This window comes from Eubalaena glacialis, chromosome 9 (assembly GCF_028564815.1).
Source record: "Eubalaena glacialis isolate mEubGla1 chromosome 9, mEubGla1.1.hap2.+ XY, whole genome shotgun sequence".
NCBI classification, from domain to species: Eukaryota; Metazoa; Chordata; class Mammalia; order Artiodactyla; family Balaenidae; genus Eubalaena; species Eubalaena glacialis.
Window position 1 is genome coordinate 51,197,460 of NC_083724.1, and position 24,268 is coordinate 51,221,727.

A 24,268-nucleotide genomic window follows, 5' to 3' on the forward strand; every position below is an offset into this window, starting at 1 on the left:
GGTTTTCCACACCCAGAGGGAGGGTCCAGACGAGGAGCAAGTGCGAGTTCCATAGACAAGTCCCTGAGTCAGTCAGATGGGTCTCCCTGTGGTCCAGATTTTGCCAAGGGTATTATTATGGGGGATAATAGGAATGTTACACTATTTGCAGTCCACTTGATAGTCACAAGTTAACCTTGACTTTCAACTGCGTCTGGTCATCTGAGAGCTAAACACCTGGACTGCACCCTTCTGGCCACTTCTGGAGGTTCCTTAACTTTTACTTCTGTGTCACTCCTTTCTCACATGGAATACACATACAGAAACACAGGACGTGTTTCAATGACACACTGACACTGCCTACTGTTTCTGCTGCGGGGCTGATCATGAAGATACTGTCCCTTATATCACGCAGGGCTTCCTGGCAGTTGTAGGAAGGGAAGTTCCAGGAAAAGTTCTGCCTCTCCCGAATAGCTGATTTATTTTTGTTTTAGCAATTGTGTGATTCTTGTTATCGATGGCACTGCCCCCTTTGTTTTGGCTGCCAAGTAGTTCAAAATCCAGTTGGTATTGTACCACCAGCAGAGAGTGTAGGATCCCATGGCATGAAATGTGTATACCCGAGTCATCCCTGGGAACATCTTTTTTTTTCCTATACCAGGCTTTCTTCAGTGTGATGGTGTCAACTTTTTTTTTTAATCCTATTTTACTGTGACATCTCTGCAAGCCACTTTAAACACCCTGTAGGGGAGAGATAAGGTATGAACAAGTGAAAAGACAAATCAAACGGGTAATTGACAGAAACAACTTGTTTTAAAATACGTTCACCTCCCTTTTTTTGGGTAATCTTGCCTTGCCTGTCTTTCAACAGCTCTGTTTACAAAGCAACATTTTCCATACCGAGGTGTAGCATGTGTTTTTAAATGACCTTGATATTTTTAACTTTTGAAGAATTTATTCCCATGATGGGTCTTCTTCCAAACGATGTGCCATAAGGAGCTTCTACTGAGTTCTGCTAGAGCATTCTGGGAGTGTTTTCCACGACAAAACAGACTTCTAGCTATCCAGGGAGCACCAGCAAACCTGGGCAGTGGTGAAAGTCAGCACAGCCAAGGGGAAGAACCCAGAGGTCTGACGTCACGTGTGTGATGTGCAAAAAGTAGGACAAGGTCACACTGGTCTGTCCCTCCCCACAGCCTCCTTCCTCTGGCCACAGTGAATGAGCCACCTTCCTCCTCCAGGCCTCAGGTTTCTCCTCAGAGAAATGAGGAGAGTTGCCTAGTGGTTCTGTCTGGTGAGGAGGAGAGAAAGGCGGCGAGAGGCCGGAACACCCTCTGGGAGGACAGGGAAAGCACGGATGAGAGGCAGGCGGAGGAGAGCACCCTTGCACAGTTTCGTCTGTGACTGATGCTGTGTGACACCTCATCTCCTGATTCTGAAGCACCGGGACTTTGGGGGAAAAGGGCAGAGCAGGAGAGTAACCCAGAGCATCTGTACAAGGAATGGATGGATGGGTATGTATGAGGATGGAAAGGGTTACTATTGCTTTTATTTTATTATTATTATTACTATTATTATTTTGGCTGAGTGGCATGTGGGATCTTAGTTCCCCGACCAGGAATGGAACCTGCGCCCCTGTGGAGGAAGCGAGGAGTCTCAACCATTGGACTACCAGGGAAGTCCCTACCATTGCTTTTAGAGATCAAGCAATGCTTATGACATTAACATATACTTTCTGTTTCTCCCTCTCTACTTCTCTCTCCCTAGTAAGTAACACTTTTTAAAACTAGGCATGTCTTTTTATGTGGTGAAATATATATGTTTCATATATATGAAAAATGGTTAAAATTTACCACTTTAACCATTTTTAAGTGTACAGTTCAGTGGCACTAAGCACATTCACATTGTTGTACAACCATTACTGCCACCCATCTCCCCAGTTTTTCCCATCTTCCCAAACTGAACTCTATACCCTTTAAATCCCATTCTTCCCTCCCCCAGCCCCTGGCAACCACAATTCTACTTTCTGTCTCTGTGAATTTGAATACTCTAGATATTTCATATAAGTAGAATCAGACAATTTGTCCTTTTGTGTCTGGCTTATTTCACTGAGCATAATGTCTTCAAGGTTCATCCATGTTGTACACTATGACAGAATTTCCTTCCTTTTTAAAGCTGAATAATGTTCCATTATATGTATATAATTCATTTTGCTTATCCATTCATTCATCAACGGACTTTTGGGTTGCTTCCTCCTTTTGACTACTGTGAATAATGCTGCTACAAACATAGGTGTACAAATATCTGTTCAAGTCTCTGCTTTCAATTCTTTGGGAGTATATGCCTAGAAGCAGGATTGCCGGATCATCAACATATATTATTTATTTATTTAGGCTGCACCAGGTCTTGGCTGCGGCATGCAAACTCTTAGTTGCAGCATGTGGACTTCTTAGTTGCGGCGTGCATGTGGGATCTAATTCCCCGACCAGGGATCGAACCCGGGCCCCCTGCATTGGGAGCACGGAGTCTTACCCAATGGACCACCAGAGAAGTCCCTAGACATATCTTTTTAAAGTATTTTTATTATGGAAAATTTCTAACATTCACAAAAGTGGAGAGGACATTATAAGCAGCCCCATGTAGCCATCACCCAGTTTCAACCACTACTGGCCCAAGGCCGATCTTGTTGCATCCATGCTCTCTATGCCCTTTACCACTGAATTATTTTAAAGCAAACCCCAGACACCTGTCATTACATTTATAAATACTTCAGAGTCTACTTCTAGCAGAAATGATCTAGATATTTTTAAGGGAGTAGTGTACATTGTGAGCACCTAACTACAAATACCAATATGGGTAAATACTTATTGAATATTAACCATTGTTTGGAACTTTGTTTAAACTGGCAGCATTTTAAAAGAAATGTTTTACGATAAAAAATTTGAAACATACTACAAACTGGAGAAAATTGAACAAGGCACCCCCATGTGCCCATCACCCAGCTTCACTGGCTGTCAGTAGCAAAATGGTACTCCTTTTAAAAATGTAGGCATAAGATTGCTCAAATGATAATCTGACTCTTTATTCCTCTGGACGAGAGAACAGGAATCGGAATGGAGTTGACAGCAAGAAGAACCCTTTTAATTCTCGAAAGGTTTATTACTCATCACTTAAGCACATATTTTTAAATGACTGAATCTTTGCTATAAATGCTCATAAATATCAGCCTGAGTTCTCAGCCACAATGTGATTCGTGGTTTATCTGAGCTCACTTGTCTTTCCTCTTTGGCCTAAATCTGGGTGACTTTCAGATTTTTCCAACGTAGATGGTTATTCACAGAAAGAACAAGTTGACATTTAAATAAAGGCAATGCCTAAGAAGTTATTTCTCCTTTTATCATAAGCACAGAAAATGTGTGTCAAGAATTGAAGTTGTACACATGTCTAACTTTTATTTAATGAGGAATTTGTATAATTTTAGAGACAGATGCATTTCCTAGTTATTCTTATAAATGATTGTATCACTAAGCTTTTGTTGCCTAACGATCACCCCCAAAATTTTGTTACTTAAAACAACCACCATCAAGATGGAAGGATTTTTCTTTGTTAGACATCAAAACTTACTGTATGTCATTGATTCTAAGACACACTTTATTATCTTTGAAATTAAGCTGCATGGATCTAACAATTTATGACAGTGTGGAATTACTCTTCACCAGGCAGCAGTCAGGACATATTTGTTGCTACCTTCACAAAGACTGAACTTGGTCATGGCTGTTCACAGTATCATCACCTCATTTGAGTAGAATGCATTATTGTATGCATGTGTTGAGTTAAGCGATCTTCAAAAAGATTGCACTAAAATTCAGCATGGAAATGAAAAGTTATTGTGTACAGAGAAAGGTGCTGAAACAGATCAGTTGCATAGAAAATTGATATTAAACAAATTTTCATTGTTGGAGAAATGACCTTGATTAGATGGATATGCCCTTGCAGGTCTGTGCTTTATGAGACCTAAGAAAGGACTAGAGGACACTGTGTTATATTCTGTGACTAAAATGCATGCAAAAGAATTGCCCATCACATACTAAGAAACTTCTCAAAATGGGTGTCAGAAACTTGGCCAAAAATTCCTGTAAACAATAGTTTAGCACTCCTTTAAGAAGTACTACATTTTCAGTGCTCTTGATGATTGACAGAAAGTCCAAAATACCATTGGCTCAACAAACTGAAAGTTTTTTTCTCTGAGATATAAAAGAATTCCAGGGGCAGCCTGTACAGGATGGGTAGATAGCATCACAAAGTCATCAGGGATGTAGGTTTGTTTGATCTTGCTGTTCTGCTATTTTCTGTACATGACTCTTGCCTCATGGTATAATATAGCAGCTTCAGATCCAGACATCATGTTCATATTCTAGGAATGAAGGAAGGAATGAAGAGGGAGCAAAGGGCAGGTGCCAGCTGACTTTCTGGAGGAGGATATGCTTGTTAAAGGAAGGGAAGGAAAAGTCTGCAAAGCCTGGGTCTCCAGGAGAGAAGCACCCTTTCCCCAGCCATCCACTCTCATCTACTTTTAGGTCCTGGCTGGTATCAGCAGATAGTGACCTGAGAGTCACAGTGCTGGGAACCCAGAAGGGTACTTCCATGTGGACTCCTCACTAAGGGGTAGCCCAGAAGTGCTAGTAAAAGGAAAGGAGCAGAAGCTTCAGCCTCAGTCTCCTCTCCTCCCTCTCCTTCGGGCCATCTCTCCCCCATCCTGCTTGTCTCTCATTCTTCCTTCTTTTGTTTAGCATTTCCCCATAAGACTCTAGAGCATTGTTCGGGCTACAGAGTCAGTAAAACACAGTCTTACCTGTATCCAACATCTGGTGCCTAACAGTCACTCAATGAATCCCCTCAGAGTATGCAAATAGAGGCAATTGATCCTGCCCCCTCTCAGCAAGGACTGAATATCTCACGAAATTCTCTGCAACTTTCAGGTACCGTCCTGAGGAAATGGGCATGAATGAAGAATCGGGCCCCAAAGTACATACAAGGCTTGAGGGTCCTCTTCATAGAGCACCTCAGAGGTTTGCAATCCTTTTGCCACCTTTGGAATATCAATACATTGACAGCACGAGTCCTCCCTTAGGACATTCAGAATGTAACCCTACTGGTCAAGCTAGGGACACAATCTTTATTCCCAGATCTTCGCCAACACCCAGCCCTCCCCAGGGCCCCCTTGTCCACACACGTTGCCAGAGCTGTATGTGTGAGGCTCTTTGAACACATCTTAGAACGAGGCTGACTTAGTCTCTGCCTTCACAGAGCTTTGTCCTTCAGGTTTGTCAGAAGATTCAACTGTTTAAACTTAAGGTCCCTGTCATGGGGCAGTGTGTTTCAACCAATCTGGTAACCACTATTTACCTAGGCTCTTTGCTTTGGCCCTCCTTTTTCTTGGACTTGCTCTCAGGGGTCTCGCAGGGAAAGTAGATGAAACATCTATCCTTATAAGTATATGTATAACTGATTCACTTTGCTGTGCAGCAGAAACTAACACAACATTGTAAATCAACTATACTCCAATAAAAATTAATTTTAAAAAATTAAAAAAAAAAATCTATCCTTGTTTGTCACAGAAGAGCCAGCCATTACTCCTTCCCAACATCATCACCTTTCCATATTTCAAAATGTAATTATCCAGTCTTGGAAGCACCTTGGTATAAGCTCCCTTAGTGACCTGTATGTAAGTGTGGCAGACTATTTTCCCAAAAAGGTCACAGCAAAATTTCCAGTCCCACATTCCTCTAGAACGTTGCCTCTCTCCAAAAAGAGGCAGATTCTATTTAGTCTCCCCTTGAACCTGAATGGGATTTGTGACTGCTTCAGTGAAGAGGATGTGGTAGAAATTATTCAAGATTTGTGAGGCTAGGTCAGAAAAGGAGATATAACTTCCTCCTGGCTCCCTCTCTTGGAGCACTTGCCTTCAGAACTCTGCCGCCATGCTGTGAGGAAGTCCAAGCCAACTCTCACAGAGGAAGCACATGGGAAATTTGAAGTGGAGAAGAACTGAGGCTCCAGCCAACAGCTGGCATCAACTGCCAGATGTGTGTGTGGATGAGCCCTCAGATGATTCCAGCCTCCAGCCTTCAAGGGCTCCAGCTGAGGTCCCAGACATTGTGGAGCAGAGACAGGTTGTCCCTGCTGCACCCTGTCCAAACTCCTAACCCACTGAATCCATGAGCATGATAAGTGGCTATTTCCACCACTTACTTTTAAGGTAATTTATTAGACAGCCAGAGTAACTAGGACAGCAAACCAAGCATAAAATGTGAAACCTTCTAAGGTCCTTACCTTGGCATCTGCAGGCTCCTACTTGTCCCGTGTCACAGTAGCAATGCACCGAGACTGGAGGGGTAACCACAGGGAGGGTTCTGCTGTCACAGACAGCTCAGCCACGAGGGAGGCAAAGACATGAAAAATGGGAAGAGACCTGCAGAAGCATAAGAATAATTGGGGGGGCTTCCCGGTGGCTCAGTGGTTGAGAATCCGCCTGCCAATGCAGGGGACACGGGTTTGAGCCCTGGTCTGGGAAGATCCCACATGCCGCAGAGCAACTAAGCCCGTGCGCCACAACTACCGAGCCTGCATTCTAGAGCCCGCGAGCCACAACTACTGAGCCTGCGTGCCACAACTACTGAAGCAAGCCTGCATGCCTAGAGCCCATGCTCCACAACAAAAGAAACCACCGCAATGAGAAGCCCGCACACCACAACGAAGAGTAGCCCACGCTCGCTGCAACTAGAGAAAGCCCGCGTGCAGCAACGAAGACCCAACACAGCCAAAAATAAATAAATAAATAAATAAATTTATTTTTAAAAAAAAAGAATAATTGGGAATTGACTGTACAGTGTATAGAATGTAATTTACCCAAGCCTGACCATTTCTAACCCTGATGCTGTGTCTGCTAGAACTCTATTTTTGGCAGTGGCATTTTATTGTCACCCCTACCCCATTTTTTTTAAGAAAGAAGAAAAGATATATGGGCAGTGGGGCTTTGAATCATTTTATTCCCCTGGGCCTTATTACCTCCAGCTTTTTGGCTTCCTCCAAAGCCTCTCTCCCGTTCATACGCATCTACTCATTATTGCTTAGTTTGCTAAAAACAGAATTTGTGGAATTTAATGAGCTGAATACCCAATAGTGGTGGTACCATCAGCAATCCTCCCACCAATAATCCCCAATCATCATAATCACTGTCAACATTGTTGTCATCATTATCTTTGTTATGACCAAATAATGCTTAATCTTATGAAAAGTATAACTCCAAACCACTTGAGTATATTCTGCTGTTTTTTATTCATCTGTAGCTATCTCACCCTGGGTCCCCCAAGCAGAACCCAAGACAAGGACCTATGTGCAGGTGGTCTATGTGGTAGGAGATCCCAGGGAGCCAGAGTGAAGGAGAGGGGAGAATAGACCTGCAAGGAGGAAAAACCAATAAAAGGGTACATTTTTGAAGTTGCTACTCTAGATCGTGGAGCGTGATTACATGGGACTTCCTGAGAAGCATATGGAATTTCTCTACTGTAGGATAATATCGGCTAGTATTTGCTGGGCATTGATTGTGCTACGTATTTCCAAACACAGTTTAATCACCACAACAACACCGTGAGGTGGGTTTTAATAATCCCCATTTTATGGATGACAAAGCTGAGGCTTAAAAATCTTAAACTGCCCAAGGCCACAGAGCTAGGCAAAGGTGGAGCCCCACGCTCTAACTTTAAAATCTTTTGCCTCTTTAGAACCGCTTCTACTGTGCAAAGAGGGCAGACAGTTTCATTGGTCTCTCTCAGAAGCTCTTAGAAAATGCAAAATTATCTTTTTCGGCCTCAAATCAAAAGGCCTCTGAGGAAAAAGTCCCCAAGTGTACAACAGGAATTGTCTGGCACATTTACACCCAGGGTTCCCAGCTGCAAGGCGACCTGAGAAGGAACATTCTCTGAGACCTTTGATAAGCCTCTCCAGCCCATGTTATTTTTGTGATGATGCAGCTGACAAGATTTCACAGAAACATGTGGACAGTAAAACCACAGACCGATGGAAAACCTAGGAGCAAAGAACAAAGCTGAGTTTTAGGTCTTACGGAATCCCTGGCAGGAAGCAAGCAAAGCTCCTCGTGGCCCCATCGCTGTCGCCCTTCTTCATCAGTCACAGTCCTATTCTTAGTTTGAGGTATCTCAGTGGTCACCGAAGAGAACTCTCAACTGGCTGAATAATTCCAGTGGCTCAGAATAGCACATCTGAAGCCGGGAAGAGCGAGCCAGCAGGCACGCTGCTACATTGTTAAGTGAAACTGGGTGGGGAGGAGGGAGATTCTGTGGACACTGAGAGCCAGGTCAAAGGGCCTTTCTTTTCACTCAGGGAAAAGGCCGGAATAGCTGGTTTTGTTGCAAAAACAATGCTTTAGGGGAGAAGAAGTAAATTCAAAGTAGAGAGCTAGTACACAAAGGCCAAAAAAAAGTCTTCATTCATTTAATGCCTTTTCTTCATTTTGCCAGATTTAAAACATGGAATTAACTTTGTTGTCTTGTAGTTATAAAATCAATATATTCTCATTGTAAAAAAAAAACAAAAACACAGACATACAGTAAAGTATAAAAATGAAAGAAGGGACTTCCCTGGTGGTCCAGTGGTTAAGACTTTGCGCTCCCAATGCACAGGGCCCGGGTTCAATCCCTGGTCAGGGAACTAGATCCCTCATGCACAGCTAAGGGATCCCGCGTACAGCAACCAAGATCCCAAGTGCCGCAACTAAGATCTGGGCAAATAAATAAAAAGGAAAGTAAAAATCAGCAGTAATTCCATTATCTAAAGCTCAGAGATACAAACACTATTCACTTTACGGTGAGTTTTGCAGTTGTTTTTGTTGTACATAAACAACTGGTATTTGCTACCTAGAACTTTCTCTCTTTCTCTCTTTCTCTGGGCAAAATCCGCCCAAATTCCTTTGGCACCTGTTCTCTCTAGTTCTCAGCCTGGTGGTTAGGGATTGCCTCACTCTTGGTCCCACTCTCTTGGGACACTCAAACAAAGATTCTCTCTATGTTCTACTGGAAGTGAATGAGGAAACGTAGCCCCAGGGACCGTTGGCAGCTATCTTGGGATCATACGAGAAGAAGCAACTCCACAGAATGCAGAAGAGAGAGACAGAAAGAAACCAGGCTCTCCGGGATGTCACTGAGCCCCTGGCAATCCTGCCTTTTCAGTTACAGGAATCAACTGACTTCATTATTAAATCAGCTTTGAGTTGAGTTTTCAGTTACTAGCAGCTGGGGAAGTATCCTAATCAATGTCAGTTTCTTTGGACTTCTTTCTGGCATACACACCAACCCTACTCCCACACATATGGCTTTATGAAAAAAACAGGGATTGTAATATCTTTTCAGGCTGAGAAATACAGGCCTACATAATAGTGATTTCTAATGTCCTTCTTGCCATGTAAAGCTCTACTTAAATATCATCTCAGTCAGGCTTCCTCTGACCTACTTAAAGTAGCCCCATCCCTAATCACTTTTTATCACAACACCCTTTTCATTTCCATCATAGCACTTACACAACCCAGCTCAAAAAAGTTTTTATCTATTTATTCCAGGTCACCAACCCTTAAAATGTAAGGTCCATAAAAAAAGAGATATCTGTATCCCTAGATTTTACAATGATATTCTCACAACGTATGTGCTCAGTGAGTGCTTACTGAATGAATGACTGAATGCCTGAATAATATTTCATGTATATACCATAATTTATTTAAAGCAAGTTCCTATGTTGAATATTTAGGTTGTTTCCAAGTTTCTGCTCATAAAAACAGCTATCTTTGTACATTTATTATTTTCTTAGTATAAATTCTTGAAGTGGAACTGCTGAGCAAAGGCAAACATGTTGAAGGGTCTTGATGTATATTGCTATGTCGACCTGCAAAAAAATGTGTACCAATTTATACTCTAATTTTAAAACATGAGACTCTAAGGCTCCACTTCCTTCCCCACAGATGAAAAATAGTAACTCTTTGTTGTCTTATTTTTCATGTCATTATTAGTGGAGTTGAATATTTTTTCATGTCTTTATTAGCTATATGTATCGCTTTTTAAGGAAACTTTATCTTTTGCCCATTTTTCTATTGGGCTTTCAGTTTTCCTTACTGACTTGAAGGAAGGTTTTAAAAAAAAATAGGGACTTCCCAGGTGGCGCAATGGTTAAGAATCCGCCTGCCAATGCAGGAGACACAGGGTTGATCCCTGGTCCGGGAAGATCCCACATGTCGCGGAGCAACCAAGCCCATGCGCCACAACTACTGAAGCCACAACTACTGAGCCCACACGCCACAACTACTGAAGCCCGCGTGCTCTAGGGCCCGAGTGTCGCAACTACTGAGCCCGTGTGCTGCAACTACTGAAGCCACTGTGCTTAGAGCCCGTGCTCCACAATAAGAGAGGCCACCACAATGAGAAGCCCGTGCACCGCAAAGAAGAGTAGCCCCCGCTCGCCACAACTAGAGAAAGCCCGCGCACAGCAACAAAGACCCAACGCAGCCAAAAATAAATAAATAAATAAATAAATAAATAAAATAGATTGAGAGCACTAACCCACACGTTTATATTCTATCAATATCCAGACATCTATATCTGAGCCTTCAGACATTCTTTTGAGGTTAGAAAGTGCAATTTCTGGTCCTTTCCTTGTTGGTGAGCTTCTCAGAGAGGGAAATGATGGGATCCCGGGGTAAGTCTCAAAGACATGGTGGGCATGCCTATGGTAACAGGGAGCAGAGTGGCTCAGTAGTCAGCGATCTGATCTGCAAAGATCTTGATGTGGGCTAGTGGATCATGGTGATGTAGATGGCTAGGCTTCAGAAGTCTTATTTGATTTGTATAAGCTGAAAAACTTTAGGTTTGGGAAGAGACTTGCATGAATCACGATGAAGAGGCATGGCCCCTCAGTCAATTTCCATTCACATATGAGCCTCCAAAGTATTATGCTAAGTGAAAGAAGCCAGAAACAAAAGGTGACATATTGTATGATTCCATTTATATGAAACATCCAGAATAGCCAACTCTATAGAGACAGAAAGCAGACTCATGTTTGCCAGGGGCTTGGAGGCAGAATGTATGGGAAGTAACTGCTTAATGGTACAGGGTTTCCTTCTGGTGTGATGAAAATGCCTTGGAAGTAGATAGGAGTGATGCTTGCCCAACACGGTGAATGTACTAATTGCCACTGAATTGTACACTTTAAAATAGTAAATGGTTAATTTCATATTATGTGAATTTTACCTCAGTTTAAAAAGAAGAACTTTTGCATCTAGGTTTCTTTGTTTTTGTTTTTTAAGGCTTACATCTGTTGAGCACCTACCATGTGCCAGGCCCTGTGCTAAGAAATTACCTGTATTATAGCATGTAACCCTCACAATCAACCTCTTGAGATAGGTGCAATTTTTATGCTTAGTTTACAGATGAGGAAACTGAGGCTGTAACAAAGAGCTTATAAAGCTAATCAATAGTTTTCAGAGAGGGATTCAAACACAGGTAGTCCGCTCAGGGGCCAACATCCTCAATCACTGTGCTTTGTGAATTCATTGCCTTCAGAGGAATTCTACTCCCTATAGGCTTTGTCAAAAAAGAAAGAAAGTTGACATACATTGGTGGTAGGTTTGGGCTGATATTCTTGTAGTGCCTACCCTGGGCCAGTCACTTAGGTAGAATCCTCATTTAATTCTCACCACCACACTTTGTAGAAGGAACTACTTCAACCCTTATTTTGTACATGAGGAGCCTGAGGCTCAGGCAACTTACCCCAGGTCCCAGGACCAGTGAGGCACTGCAGCCAGATCAGCTGAGACACAAGCCCTTGCTCTGAACTGAGGATGGAGGGGACTAGCTCCACCCCAGCCTCTCAGGTTCTCTCTCACAGGACGCTTTTCCTCTTTCAGCTCAATCATCTGTGCAGCAGATAAGAAAGTGACAAACAGGGAGAAGGCACTGCCTCCGCTCCCCATCCCACAGAAAGAACGTTACCATCCTTCCGTCCAGTTAGTACAAATGCACAAGACTGGAGAGCTGGTTCCCATTCCCCTCTGTCACATCCATATCTATAATAGATAAGTATTGACTAATTTAGGAAATGTTAATTCATCTAGGCCTGAAGAGGAATACAGGCCCAGGGACAAGTCCAGCAGCTGGGCCTAAAACCATTATCTAATCTCCTGTAATGCCCTGGACTACATTCTATTTCTTTTTTTTTTTTTTTTAAATAAATTTATTTATTTATTTATTTATGTTTGGCTGTGTTGGGTCTTCGTTTATGTGCGAGGGCTTTCTTTAGTTGCGGCGAGCGGGGGCCACTCTTCATCCCCGTGCACGGGCCTCTCACTATCGCGGCCTCTCTTGTTGCGGAGCACAGGCTCCAGACGCGCAGGCTCAGTAGTTGTGGCTCACGGGCCCAGTTGCTCCGTGGCATGTGGGATCTTCCCAGACCAGGGCTCGAACCCGTGTCCCCTGCATTGGCAGGCAGATTCTCAACCACTGTGCCACCAGGGAAGCCCTACATTCTATTTCTATAGAGAAGTCTTCAGTATGCATTTCCCCAGACCAGCTCCTCAAATGTGACCTCCGCAATCATCCTGCTAACAAAGGTGGACAGCCATCCCTCTGAAATCCCATTTGGTCCTTATTCAGCAGAGCTTTGGGAGCTAATTTTCTAAGCAACAAAAATATATTTGTCACCTTCTCCCAAATCCCTATTTCTTATTCCAACACATTTCAACTGTAGTAGACACAGAGAACAGGACCTGAAGAGCTATACTCATGAGTTCTTTCTAGAGCCAGGTGAAATTTCTGGCCCGTCTTGTAGAGTAAGTTGCAAACCATGGTAGGGAGCAGCAGAGCTCCTTCTGCACGTTCAGAACACTGGCATCCCTTGCAGTTGCGTGGACGCTGCACACTCAGCATCCAGGGTGGGGAAGGGATGCAGGGAAGAGGTAAGGGAGGGTTGCAGACTCAACGCCCTCACCTGTCATGAAGGTCATATTAGTAAATGAGCCTGGGTGGGTTCTATATGGGGCAGCAAACACCCAGCCCCAGCCTATGGTTGCCATGCAAAGATGTGCGCCCAGAACTGCCACATCTACCATTTTTAAAAGGAAAGCCCCCAATCTGGACTTGTACGTAAAATCTGCTGATTTTTAAATTAAAAAAAAAAAATTTCATCACCCTGTGCAGGCCAAACAAAACATGTTTATGAACTAGATTAGTTCCATAGGTTCTGGCAATTTGCAGAATCCGCTTCAAAGTGCTTTTTTTATTTTAATTGCAAATAGAAAACAATACAACATGATCAACAAACTATTTTGAGAGATCCTATAGAAGGGGACTCTAGAAAGAAAGACTGGAAGACTGGATTCACAAGCAGAAAACTTTGTTTTGAACCCAAACTATAAATGTGTTTTATCAGCTGAAGGATTCAACAAGTTATACAACTAAGTTATAGATTACTTATAAAACTGGCATAGCCACACCTGCCATTCTTACTATGCAGGGCTGTGGCAAAGAACAGATCAGATTATCAATTTAGGCATTTCTCAGGCAAATAAAGTAATTTGCAATGTAAACCTCTGAAAGGCAGAGAATAGTTCATATTCAGTACATAGTGCCTGTGTTTTATCTGCACAGAGACACTCAATAAATATTTTTCATTGACTTAGCTTACCGAAATTCCTGCTATAATCCAAATTTAGAGAACAAATCTTTCTAAGGATCTACAAAATATTTTTTGTGTGACTATGAAGCATAATAATTCACATAGTGACTGATGAGGGCTAAAACTATTGATCAAAGTTCCCAGACAGAGTCAAATTGCACGCTAATGTGTAGATTTTTGTCTGGTAGAGATGCAAATAATTTCTGCCTGGTGGAAAAGACAAAGACAAAGGTTATCATTTCCTATCCTGTAGGATATTAACCAGTTTTTATTTAACTCTGAATTCTTATTCTAATATTGCTTAATTAATTGCTTATCTATAACTAGTTCCTCAGATGTTCTTTAAACCAGTCTTAATATCTTATTGGTTCCCTCATTAAGTAATGGGCTGAAAAAAATCTTTGACAAGGATTCATTTTATATTTGCATGAGAATCATAATTTTATCCTTTTGAAAACTATACTTCGATATTAGCCTGTCTTTTGCTAGCCAAACTAAGTTCTTAATAGTTTTTCTCAACTTGTTTTACTAAAGTTCTCCAGTTTATATCAGAGCTATCAGTGTTGAAGTTTAAACTGGGCACAATGTTAGAAAATCTTATGTCACTGACATGCTTTTGTGACAAAACACAGACACTGCATTTAATTTATTTCTCCCTTCATTCATTCATTCCATTTTCCAACAAACATTTCTGGAATATATGCAAGACACTGAAGAGTATACATAGATGAATAACACACACACACACACACACACACTCCTTTTAAGGAAGTTTAGAAGTGAGTGGTGAGCAGTTCTGTACATTGGTAACTAGAATATCAGAGAATATAGATGAAGGGCTATGGAAACTTACTGAAGGAGTCAGTGTTAAATTGGATTGGGGGCATCAGAGAAGGCCTGCCAGAGAATGTGATATATTAGCTGATTGGAAAAATCCTGGAAAAATGCCTAGGATTTTGAAAAACAGTGAAGAAAAGGGAAAGGTATTCCCAGCAGAAGAAACAGCAGAGAATTCAAGAAATGCAGTGAGGAGAAGTCCCCTATGAAGTTGGAACATACATGACTTTGCAGGAGAAAGTTGCCTGCAAAAGGATTTGGGGGTCTATTGTTACAAAGCAAACTACCCCAAACTCAGTGGCTAAACACAAAACTTGTGTCATATTTCTCATATATCTGCTGATCTAAGCTGGGCTCAGTTAGAATGTTTCTGCTCCACATCCCTCTCATCCTGCCTGGGACACAGCAGGTAGCCTGAGGAGTTCCCTGGCATGGGATGGCAGAGGTGCAGGATAGCAAGTCACATGGTCAATCCAAAGCCAAGGGGTGGGGAAATACATTGAGTCTTTAGAGGAAGGAATTGTAAAGTCACAAGGCAAAGAACATAGATACAGAGAAGGGTGAAGAACAGACTCGACAGGGACAAATAGTAGGAAAACCTGAATGCCATGATTAACGATTAAACTTTGTTGCTAAGAGACTAGATCTTAATTGTTCTCACCTCAAAAAAGAAATGATAATTATATAATATGATAGAGGTGTTAGCTAACACCCAGGTGGTAATTATATTGCAATATGTAAGTGTATCGAATCAACAAGTTATACACCATAAACTTGTGCAATGTTGTATGCCAACTATATCTCAATAAAAAAATGAAAGAAGTAAACTTCGTTCTAGGCAAGGAGAAGTCATCACTGTTTTTTTAAGCAGCAGGGAGACATTCTCAGATCTATGTTAGAAAGATGATTATGCCTGTTAGCTAGTGGAGGATTAGAGAATTTACAACCAGCTGAACTAGGGTAGTGGCTGTGGGAAAAGGGACAGAGAGACAAATTAAAAATAGTTTTTACGTAGAATAAAGTAGGTCATCATTTGGATGAAGAGTAAGAAAGTCAGACACCACTCAGATTTCTAAACTGATATGGGAAAACCACTGAGAATTATATTACTAGCTACTTTTATTGAGCATTTATTTTGTGCCAGCTACTATTGCAAACATTTTATGCAGATCATTTGATTAAAGTGCCATATAAAACCCACGACACAGTGTTATAATTTTCTATCCCTATTTTATAAATGCAAAAATGGAGCCTTAAGATAGTTGAGTAACTTGCCCAAGGTTCTAAGCTAATACCTGACAAAATCGGGGTTTAAACATAAAACCATTTTGATTCCAGAATCTGAGTTCATAACCTCTATGGGCTGCCTCAGCAGGATAGGGATAATGAGGGAACCAGCTCTGGGGGGAACTAACATTTGATTTGGGGAAGGGACTGGATTATTGACTTTATATCCTGGCCATCATACTATTTTTGAGTAATAAAATGCCAGTTTATTCATTGGTATAAAACATCATTTTGATATTTTAAAATGCCTGAAGTTTGAGTCATTTATATTTTGGCTCAAAGGTGCATTCATTTGGAAAGATTCAGAATCCATCCCTCCGCTCTTTCAAACCCTTCCAAAGTATCTTGCTATAATTCCCTCTTCCTGGGCTTCTAATGAGGTTTATGTGTATTCACCATTTGTTTCTCACAGATCCTTTGGTCCATCTATACTTACAGTAGTCCATAATGGAGTTATTTTAGAATGGCGGGGGTGGGGGTGAGGGGGTGGGGGTGGAGAGGAGCGGGTTGTGGAAAGCAAAGAGAGCATTCAGTGGGGGATTTGGGAAGGAGGAGAAAGGGCGTTGGGGAAGTTTCTAGTCCAGCTCCAGCCCCCCCTCATTTTTTCTACTCCTCTCTTCTCTCGTTCTCAGAGACAGATCTACTCTCATTAACTCAACGCATCTCTCCCAGGATGATTTATATCAGTCAATATCTTTTCCCCAACCATCCTTCCTGGAGAGACTTAAGCTCAGAAGGACAGAGGAACCTGGACTCTGGCCCTCTCTGAGGAGGAATAGCATCTGAGGACAATGTAGAAGCAATGAAACCACATCTCACTTTTTATTGCACAAAATAAATACCAAAATACTATATTGCCATTGCAACCACTAGTTTGGGGAATGTAGATTGTGCCAATTTTATACCTATGTACATATAGGCATGATTTAAATAAAAGGCAGGGGGCCTTCCCTGGCGGTCCAGTGGTTAAGACTCCGCACTTCCACTGCAGGGGGCGCGGGTTCCACCCCTGGTTGGGGAACTAGGATCCCACATGCCACGTGACATGGCCAAAAAATAAAAAAATTTAAAAAGTAAAAAAGTAAAATACAAGGTAGGATGGCAATGGGTTGTATTTATCTCCCTATTTACACACATATATTTTAATTGCCATTGAGCCTTTTATTTTAAATCTCATTTCACTACTTATTATTTATTTAATTTTTAAAATAAATTTATTTATTTACTTATTTTTGGTTGAGTTGGGTCTTCGTTGCTGCACACAGGCTTTCTCTAGTTGCGGTGAGCGGGGGCTACTCTTCGTTGTGGTGCGCGGGCTTCTCACTGCAGTGGCTTCTTTTGTTGAGCACGGGATCTAGGTGCGCGGGCTCAGTAGTTGTGGCATTTGGGCTCAGTAGTTGTGGCTCGTGGGCTCAGTAGTTGTGGCTCGTGGGCTCTGGAGCACAGGCTCAGTAGCTGTGGCGCACGGGCTTAGTTGCTCTGCGGCATGTGGGATCTTCCCGGACCAGAGCTAGAACCCGTGTCCCCTGCATTGGCAAGCAGATTCTTAACCACTGCGCCACCAGGGAAGCCCACTACATATTATTTTTAAATGTCACCTATTTTTTTATTGGGACTTCTCAACTCTATTATTTGAATCCTTTTTATTCATTTTGTTTCTCATAATTTTTTTTTTTTTTTTTTTTTGGCCGTGCCGCACAACTTGCAGGATCTTAGTTCCCCAGCCAGGGATTGCTCCCAGGCCATGGCAGTGAAAGTGCTGAGTCCTAACTACTGGACCGCCAGGGAATTCCCTGTTTTCTCTTAATTTTTAGGGCTTTTCTACTCATTAAAACTAAATTAACTCTTCTTTATTTAAAACAAAATACACGTACATATATAATATATGCATATGTGATTATATAAATATCATATAAAATCTATAAAGATGTGTAAATATATGTAATTTTCCTTCTTTTGGTCCATTCAGTCATTCGTTCATTTGTTCATTCATTCACTCATGCTTTAACACTGGCTAAGAAGTACAGCTGCAGGGGTAGCCTGTAAGGATACCGAGATGATTAATTTTGTGTCTACTTGGCTGAGCTATGGTGGCCAGATTATTTGCTCAAAGGTTATTCCGGATGTTTCTGTGAGTGTGTTTGGGGGATGAGATTAACATTCAAATCAGTGGATTTTGAGTAAAGCAGACTGTCCTTCATAATGTGGGCAGGCCTCATCCAGTCAGTTAAAGGCCTGAATATAGAACAACTGATCTTCCCTGAGCAAGAAGGAATTCTGCCAGTAGGCCATCGCCTTTGCACTCAGACTACAAGTCTTCCCTGGGCCTCTAGTCTGCCGATCTAGGATTTACCAAGCCTCCCTAGTGCTATAAGCCAATTCCTTAAAATAAATCTCTATTTGTACACACACATCCTGCTGGTTGTGTTTCTCTGGAGAACCCTGACTAATATGGGTACGTAGGCTTTCCCCCTCCACTCTCCCTAGCGGATAGTTCCCTTGTTCTTCTCGTGTTCTCCAAGCTCATTCTAAGACACTAGACAGAAAAAATCCCCCGCCTTGGAGGGCTCAGTAGATTCATAGCCCAATCATCATCACGTTACAAGCAGTCAGGGCTCCTCAGGATTTGAACCGCTGCATGCTCCAGCCTGTCAACCGCCTGCCTCTGCATTTCTCCGCATTGCTTTGCCTGAGTGGGGGAGGGGTAAGGAGAGGGAGGAGGGTCAGGACACCCTCTCCCTCATCAATATTTACAATAGCCAGGACATGGAAGCAACCTAAGTGTCCATCAACAGATGAATGGATAAAGAAGATGTGGCACATATATACAATGGAATATTACTCAGCCATAAAAAGAAACGAAACTGAGTTATTTGTAGTGAGGTGGATGGACCTAGAGTCTGTCATACAGAGTGAAGTAAGTCAGAGAGAGAAAAAGAAATACCGTATGCTAACACATATACATAGAATCTTAAAAAAAAAAAAAGGTCACGAAGAACCTAGGGGCAGGACAGGAATAAAGACACAGACCTACCAGAGAATGGACTTGAGGACACGGGGAGGAGGAAGGGTAAGCTGGGACAAAGTGAGAGAGTGGCATGGACATATATATACTACCAAACGTAAAATAGCTAGTGGGAAGCAGCCGCATAGCACAGGGAGATCAGCTCGGTGCTTTGTGACCACCTAGAGGGGTGGGATAGGGAGGGTGGGAGAGAGGGAGACACAACAGGGAAGAGATATGGGGATATATGTGTATGTATAACTGATTCACTTTGTTATAAAGCAGAAACTAACACACCATTGTAAAGCAATTATACTCCAATAAAGATGTTAAAAAAAAAAAAAAAGCAAGCATACTTGCACTGAGCAGCCCTCAGTCAGTCTGAAGCCAGCTGGTGAACAAACAGCCCAGCCCCTGCCCCCAACTTGGGTGGGAAAACTCTGAGGCACGCGTTTCATACCATTCACCAGCATTTCCTGGGGGGGATTAAGTTCTGGTCTCCCATTGTAGAGTTTCCTTGTATTTCCCAAACCAACTACTTGAACTCAAAACCTGATCTTGGGGTCTGCTACCCAAATTACCATCTCCCCCAGCCTCCACCCCGCAACTACTGCTGTTTCCTTCACCAGACAAAAGCGCGGTTGACAGAAGCAGTAAAGTCAGGGATGGATAGAAGGTTATGCTGCACTTCTCTAACCAGCAGAGGCTGAACACCCTGCTCATGAAGCAGGACTACCATGCAGACTCGGGGAGTCTCAGGTTGGAGGGCAGAAGGTGCCCCAAAGAGACCTGCTGAGGGTACGAAACTTCACATAAGTCCCCTGTTTTATCCTACAAATTCGTGTGAGGTTTGCACTCTGCTGCATGATCTACCCTGTGTTTTAAGCACCCACCACCCACTCTGAGTACAATGGATTTTGCAGAAAGATGGATACCGCATTTTCCTTGGGGCTTCATGCATGTCATGCTGCTATTTGAGAGGGAATGGCCCTGAATGCTCTGGAATTGCTCTCTGGATTAGATCAGAAGTCAGAGCGATGTTTCTACACTGCAGTTTTAGGTGCTTTCTCCAGAACATTTACTGAATGGCCCTCAGAATTATGCTACTGCCCTACAAAGAAAAACACAGTAAGAAATGGACCTCCAAAATCCTCCTTGCAAGTAAGTGGTCATGATTGCATGAGGCAAAATGAGACCCCACAGAATAAGAAGAATGGGGGAGATGAGAGGATTCTGGGACTTCCCCCCTTCCTCCATGTAGAGTGAACACCATGCTCACTCATGTTTGTCCTTCCTATTCTGATATTCTTCCCTTTCCTCATTTGCCTAGCACCATTTTTTCTTCCTTATACTCCACATACATTGTAGGCAGCCTTAAATCCTCCCTAGGACAAAGCTGAAAATGAACTAAAAAGGTGTGGGGCAGACACTGGTGGCCCACGGGGCACCACTGGGACATTCTAGGGAACAGAGGTCCTTCCTTCCTGCCTGCACCACCTCACGCATCACAATGGAGCCAGATGACAGCCCAGCTCCTGATCAAAATCCTCCTCTCCTCCCTTCCTTGAGTTTGCAAAAGGGCTCATTCCTGCATTTAAAGAACACAAGCAAACTAAACCATCATATATTTAACCTGGTTTTTTTTTTTTTTTCCATCCACAAAAGGTGGCTTTTATTTATGAAATATGCAGATCTGAGTCAGTGCCTTGAAGCCTGCTCAATTCAAGGTACTGCACTGAATGGTATATAAATTACAGCACCAAATTGACAGATACAACCAAGGATAAATGTATAATGTAACTCAGTTATGAGTAAGCTGAATTACCAACTCGGCTAAACACACGCTTATCATCCTTGTGTGAATTCATATTACAAAAAGCCCTTAATGGAACCAAGACTCTTCTCCTTTCCTAAATTCAGGGTACTTTTGATTCACACAAACTAAATTCCTAGGCTGTTTAAAATTCTAAACATATTTTAGCCTTTAAGAGTGAATGCAGGAGTATATAAACTGATGCAACTTTTCTAGGAAGCAATTTGGCAGTAAACATCAAGAGTCTTAAAAATGTTCCTCTGCTTTTACTCAGTAATTCCGTTTCTGAGTACCTACCTACAGAAGAAGACTGGAATGCTGATCACTGATATACAAAAATGGATTATATATAAAAAGGTGCATCTCATGTAAAAAGCAGCAAAAAATAGGAAATAATCCAAACGGCCAACACTAGCAGAACTATCTACTTATGCAGCAGCGGTCACGGCATATATTATTATTCTGCAGTTATTAGCAATGATGTTGCGTGAGTTTTACCTACCTGAAACGCTCAAACAGAAAAAGTAGGAAAGAGAACTGCACAGTGTACACCCAGCTATTACACACATGGACATCCACAAATATATAATCGGAGGAAATGCACCAAAATTATCTGAGGGATGGGGCTATAAGTAATTTTTATTTTCTTTTTCATATGTCTCTATTTTCCAATGTTCAGCGATGAGCAATGTCCTCACTTTTATGATCAGTAATTGAAATAAAAGCTGCACTTCAAAGTAGGAAGCAGTGTAGAAATCCACCACAAAGCACCTTGATTACAATGTCCTCCTTTTTATTAAATTATAAAACTGACTGCAGTCAATACACACACTTTTGGGAATGTGTTTTTCTCAAGTATCTGCTTTCGTGGAACACACAGTTTTAAACAGACAGACAAAATACTTCTATACCAGCTCCTTGGTCTTCAAGCTATTTAGCGCTGGTAGCCAAACTACCAAGTATAGCTATTATATATACAGTCAGAATTTATGGAAAATATTACAAAGACAAATGTCTTGAAAAGATGACACAGTGCAGAGAAAACCATAGCTCTTAAACTGGTATAAAAATTTAGTCAAAATGTTTTAGTCCATTATGGCTTTGCATAAAGCTTCAAAAGAAGAAAATTTAAGACACTTCTCATCAAAGGCACTTACATAGTTGTAATAAAATACTTCTTTGAATTCAGTTTGAGTCAGACGGTATTTTTATTTATTTTTTTCACATTCTGTCTCTTATTGAAACGGTCCTGGAAGGCAGCTATTAATGAGGAAAAATAGTTATCATTTCTTAATATATATGTTAAAAATACGCAAACAGAATTAATACAGATTTTGGTCCACTGAAGCAGGTAACAGTATCAGACGGTAGTGTTTCTCTTAATTCTGAGCCAAAAGCCATAAGCATCCCAGACTCAGTCCCCTGGGCTCCCCAGGGAGTGCCCCTACATCTCCACAGTGCATCAAAACTGCAAAGAACCATCCTCCCACGGTTGGTGGGAGTGCTGCTCTGAGGGGGCGGCTGCGGGGCGCACCAGAGTCAATCCTCGGGCATCTATAATTCCGTGTCTCGGTATCGGGAATGCTGGCCGTAATAACTGCGTTTTGAGTGTTCTGACAGCTGCTGCCGGTATTCTTCCTCCTCGGCGTCACTGCCATAACTTCCTCTGGGATCCTGATAAAGTCTGGCAGGACCTTTCTGCGGCTCGGGGGACCTGGAACTAACAAAGTGAGAGGGTTACATGAAGCCGAAAGCTCGGGCCTCCCCGCCCGTGATGCACGCAGTGGTCAACTGCCCAGGATGGCTGGCTCACCTGAGTCGCACTCTGCTGACAAACCAGGGCACTCCTGGCCCGGCTCCAGGTTCCCAGAGTGGTAGGAGTGAGGATGGGAATAACAGGTCAAGGCCAATGCCCACTTGAGCAGCGAGCGGGGAAGCCAGCCACATGCTCCCTGACCTAAGAACTCTCCAGCCGGATGCGGGTGCCTTCCTAAGCTCACTGGCTAAAAGCTCACAAGCAGAGCAAGTTCTTTGCCAGTTTCAGTCAATTATACCAAATCCCCTCTGTTGCCAGGGGCCACCTGGTAGGCTGTGCCACAGTTCAACTGGTAAAGAAGAAATCTGCCTCTAGTTTTCTGTTGCGTTAAAACTAGACTCTAGTTTCCAGTCAGAATGGCTGCAAGAAAACGTGATTTTTTTCTTTTGTTTCCTATTCTCAGAAGCAGGAAATGATCCAGCGTAAAACCTCAACAGGAAGACACTGTGATAATTACTAGTGCTTATGTAGCACTTTAAACATAAAGCATCTTACCAACACCGGTCGATTGATGTCATCTTCCGTTCAGACCACAGCTCAGCACAAGTGGCCTGACTTTGCTAGGCGACGCAAAGGAATTAAGGAGCTTGGCTAAGAGCTAGAAAATATTAGCAATGAAACAACTGGCATCTAAGCCGCAGGAATTTTGCTCATGTGCTATCCTAACATAATTTAACACATCTGTGCTCCAATGGGTCTAATGGGACTGACTTGGAATGTCAATGATTACACTGTGTCAGTTTTAGCACACAATCAACACTACCATAAAATTTTGACTCTATGATCTTTACAATTAAATTTGACTGAATAAGCAGTTGACCAGGAAAAAAAAGAAAAACCTTCTTGTTACTTCGAAATGTAGGTGAAAAAAATTCTTTCTTCGTCATCCAAGTCCTAGACAAGCCCCTTTTTTAGACCTATACCTTCCGAGCAGCTCTTACCTTGTGTACTGGGGCGGGCCGGGCTCCGGCTTGTGTGTTTTGACTGGAACTGCATAGATATCAGGATGCTTCTGAGCAATTTCAATCTGTGGTGATTAAGAAAAAAAAGAGGGAAGGGATGAATGACTAGACAGTCAGCTTGCTCATTTCCTGCTGGTTCCATTTTCCAATCCCATTTCAAGGAGAAGAGGAAAAATAGAAGCAAATCTCTAGTTTCCAGGGTTGTATGTGATGCCTAGTGGTATATGTCAAATAGGAAAAATGTTTAAAACTAATGAAATTCTGCTGCATGCTACAATATGGTTGAACCTTCAGGACGCTATGCTAAGTGAAATAAGCCAGTCACATAAAGACAAATACTGTATGATTCCACTTATATGAGGCTCCTAAGCTGTCAAATTCATGGAGACAGACAGTAGAATGGTGGTTAAGGGACTGGGGCAGGAGGTGATGGGGGTCATTAATATTGACATATACAGAGCTTCAGCTGGGGAGGATGACAAAGTTCTGGGGATGGATGGTGGAGGTGGTTCACAGCAATGTGAATATACTGAATGCCCTGAACACTTACAAATGGTTAAAATGGTAAGTTTTATGTATATTTTACCACCAAAAAAAAAAGGAAGAAAGAAAAGAAAAAAGAGGCCTCTTGCCTTCTGAGATGGCCCACACTCTGTCTGTGGAGTGTTTCTCCCAGGGCCACTCTTGCCTGTTGAGATGAACAGTGTCCTGTCTATGGAATGTGTATCTCTAAATAAATCCACCTCTTATCTATCACTTCATCTCTCACTGAATTCTTTCTGAGATGAGACATAAAGAACCTGAGCTTCCCGCTCGGTGCTTTGTGACCAACTCGA

General features: G+C 42.3%; 1 protein-coding gene across 4 annotated transcripts in view; it reads right to left on the minus strand.

The window, feature by feature from the left end:
* Nucleotides 1-21,426: 21,426 nt before the first annotated feature.
* TJP2 (tight junction protein 2) overlaps nt 21,427-24,268 on the minus strand; it is a 134,267-nt gene continuing 131,425 nt past the window's right edge. For all 4 annotated transcript variants that reach the window (XM_061200357.1, XM_061200358.1, XM_061200359.1 and 1 more), the window contains 2 exons: nt 23,412-23,497; nt 21,427-22,374 (listed from right to left, as the gene is read on the minus strand). In XM_061200357.1, coding sequence (XP_061056340.1) covers nt 22,209-22,374; nt 23,412-23,497 — 252 coding nt within the window. In that variant the 3' untranslated portion in view covers nt 21,427-22,208. The remainder of the gene's footprint in view (nt 22,375-23,411; nt 23,498-24,268) is intronic.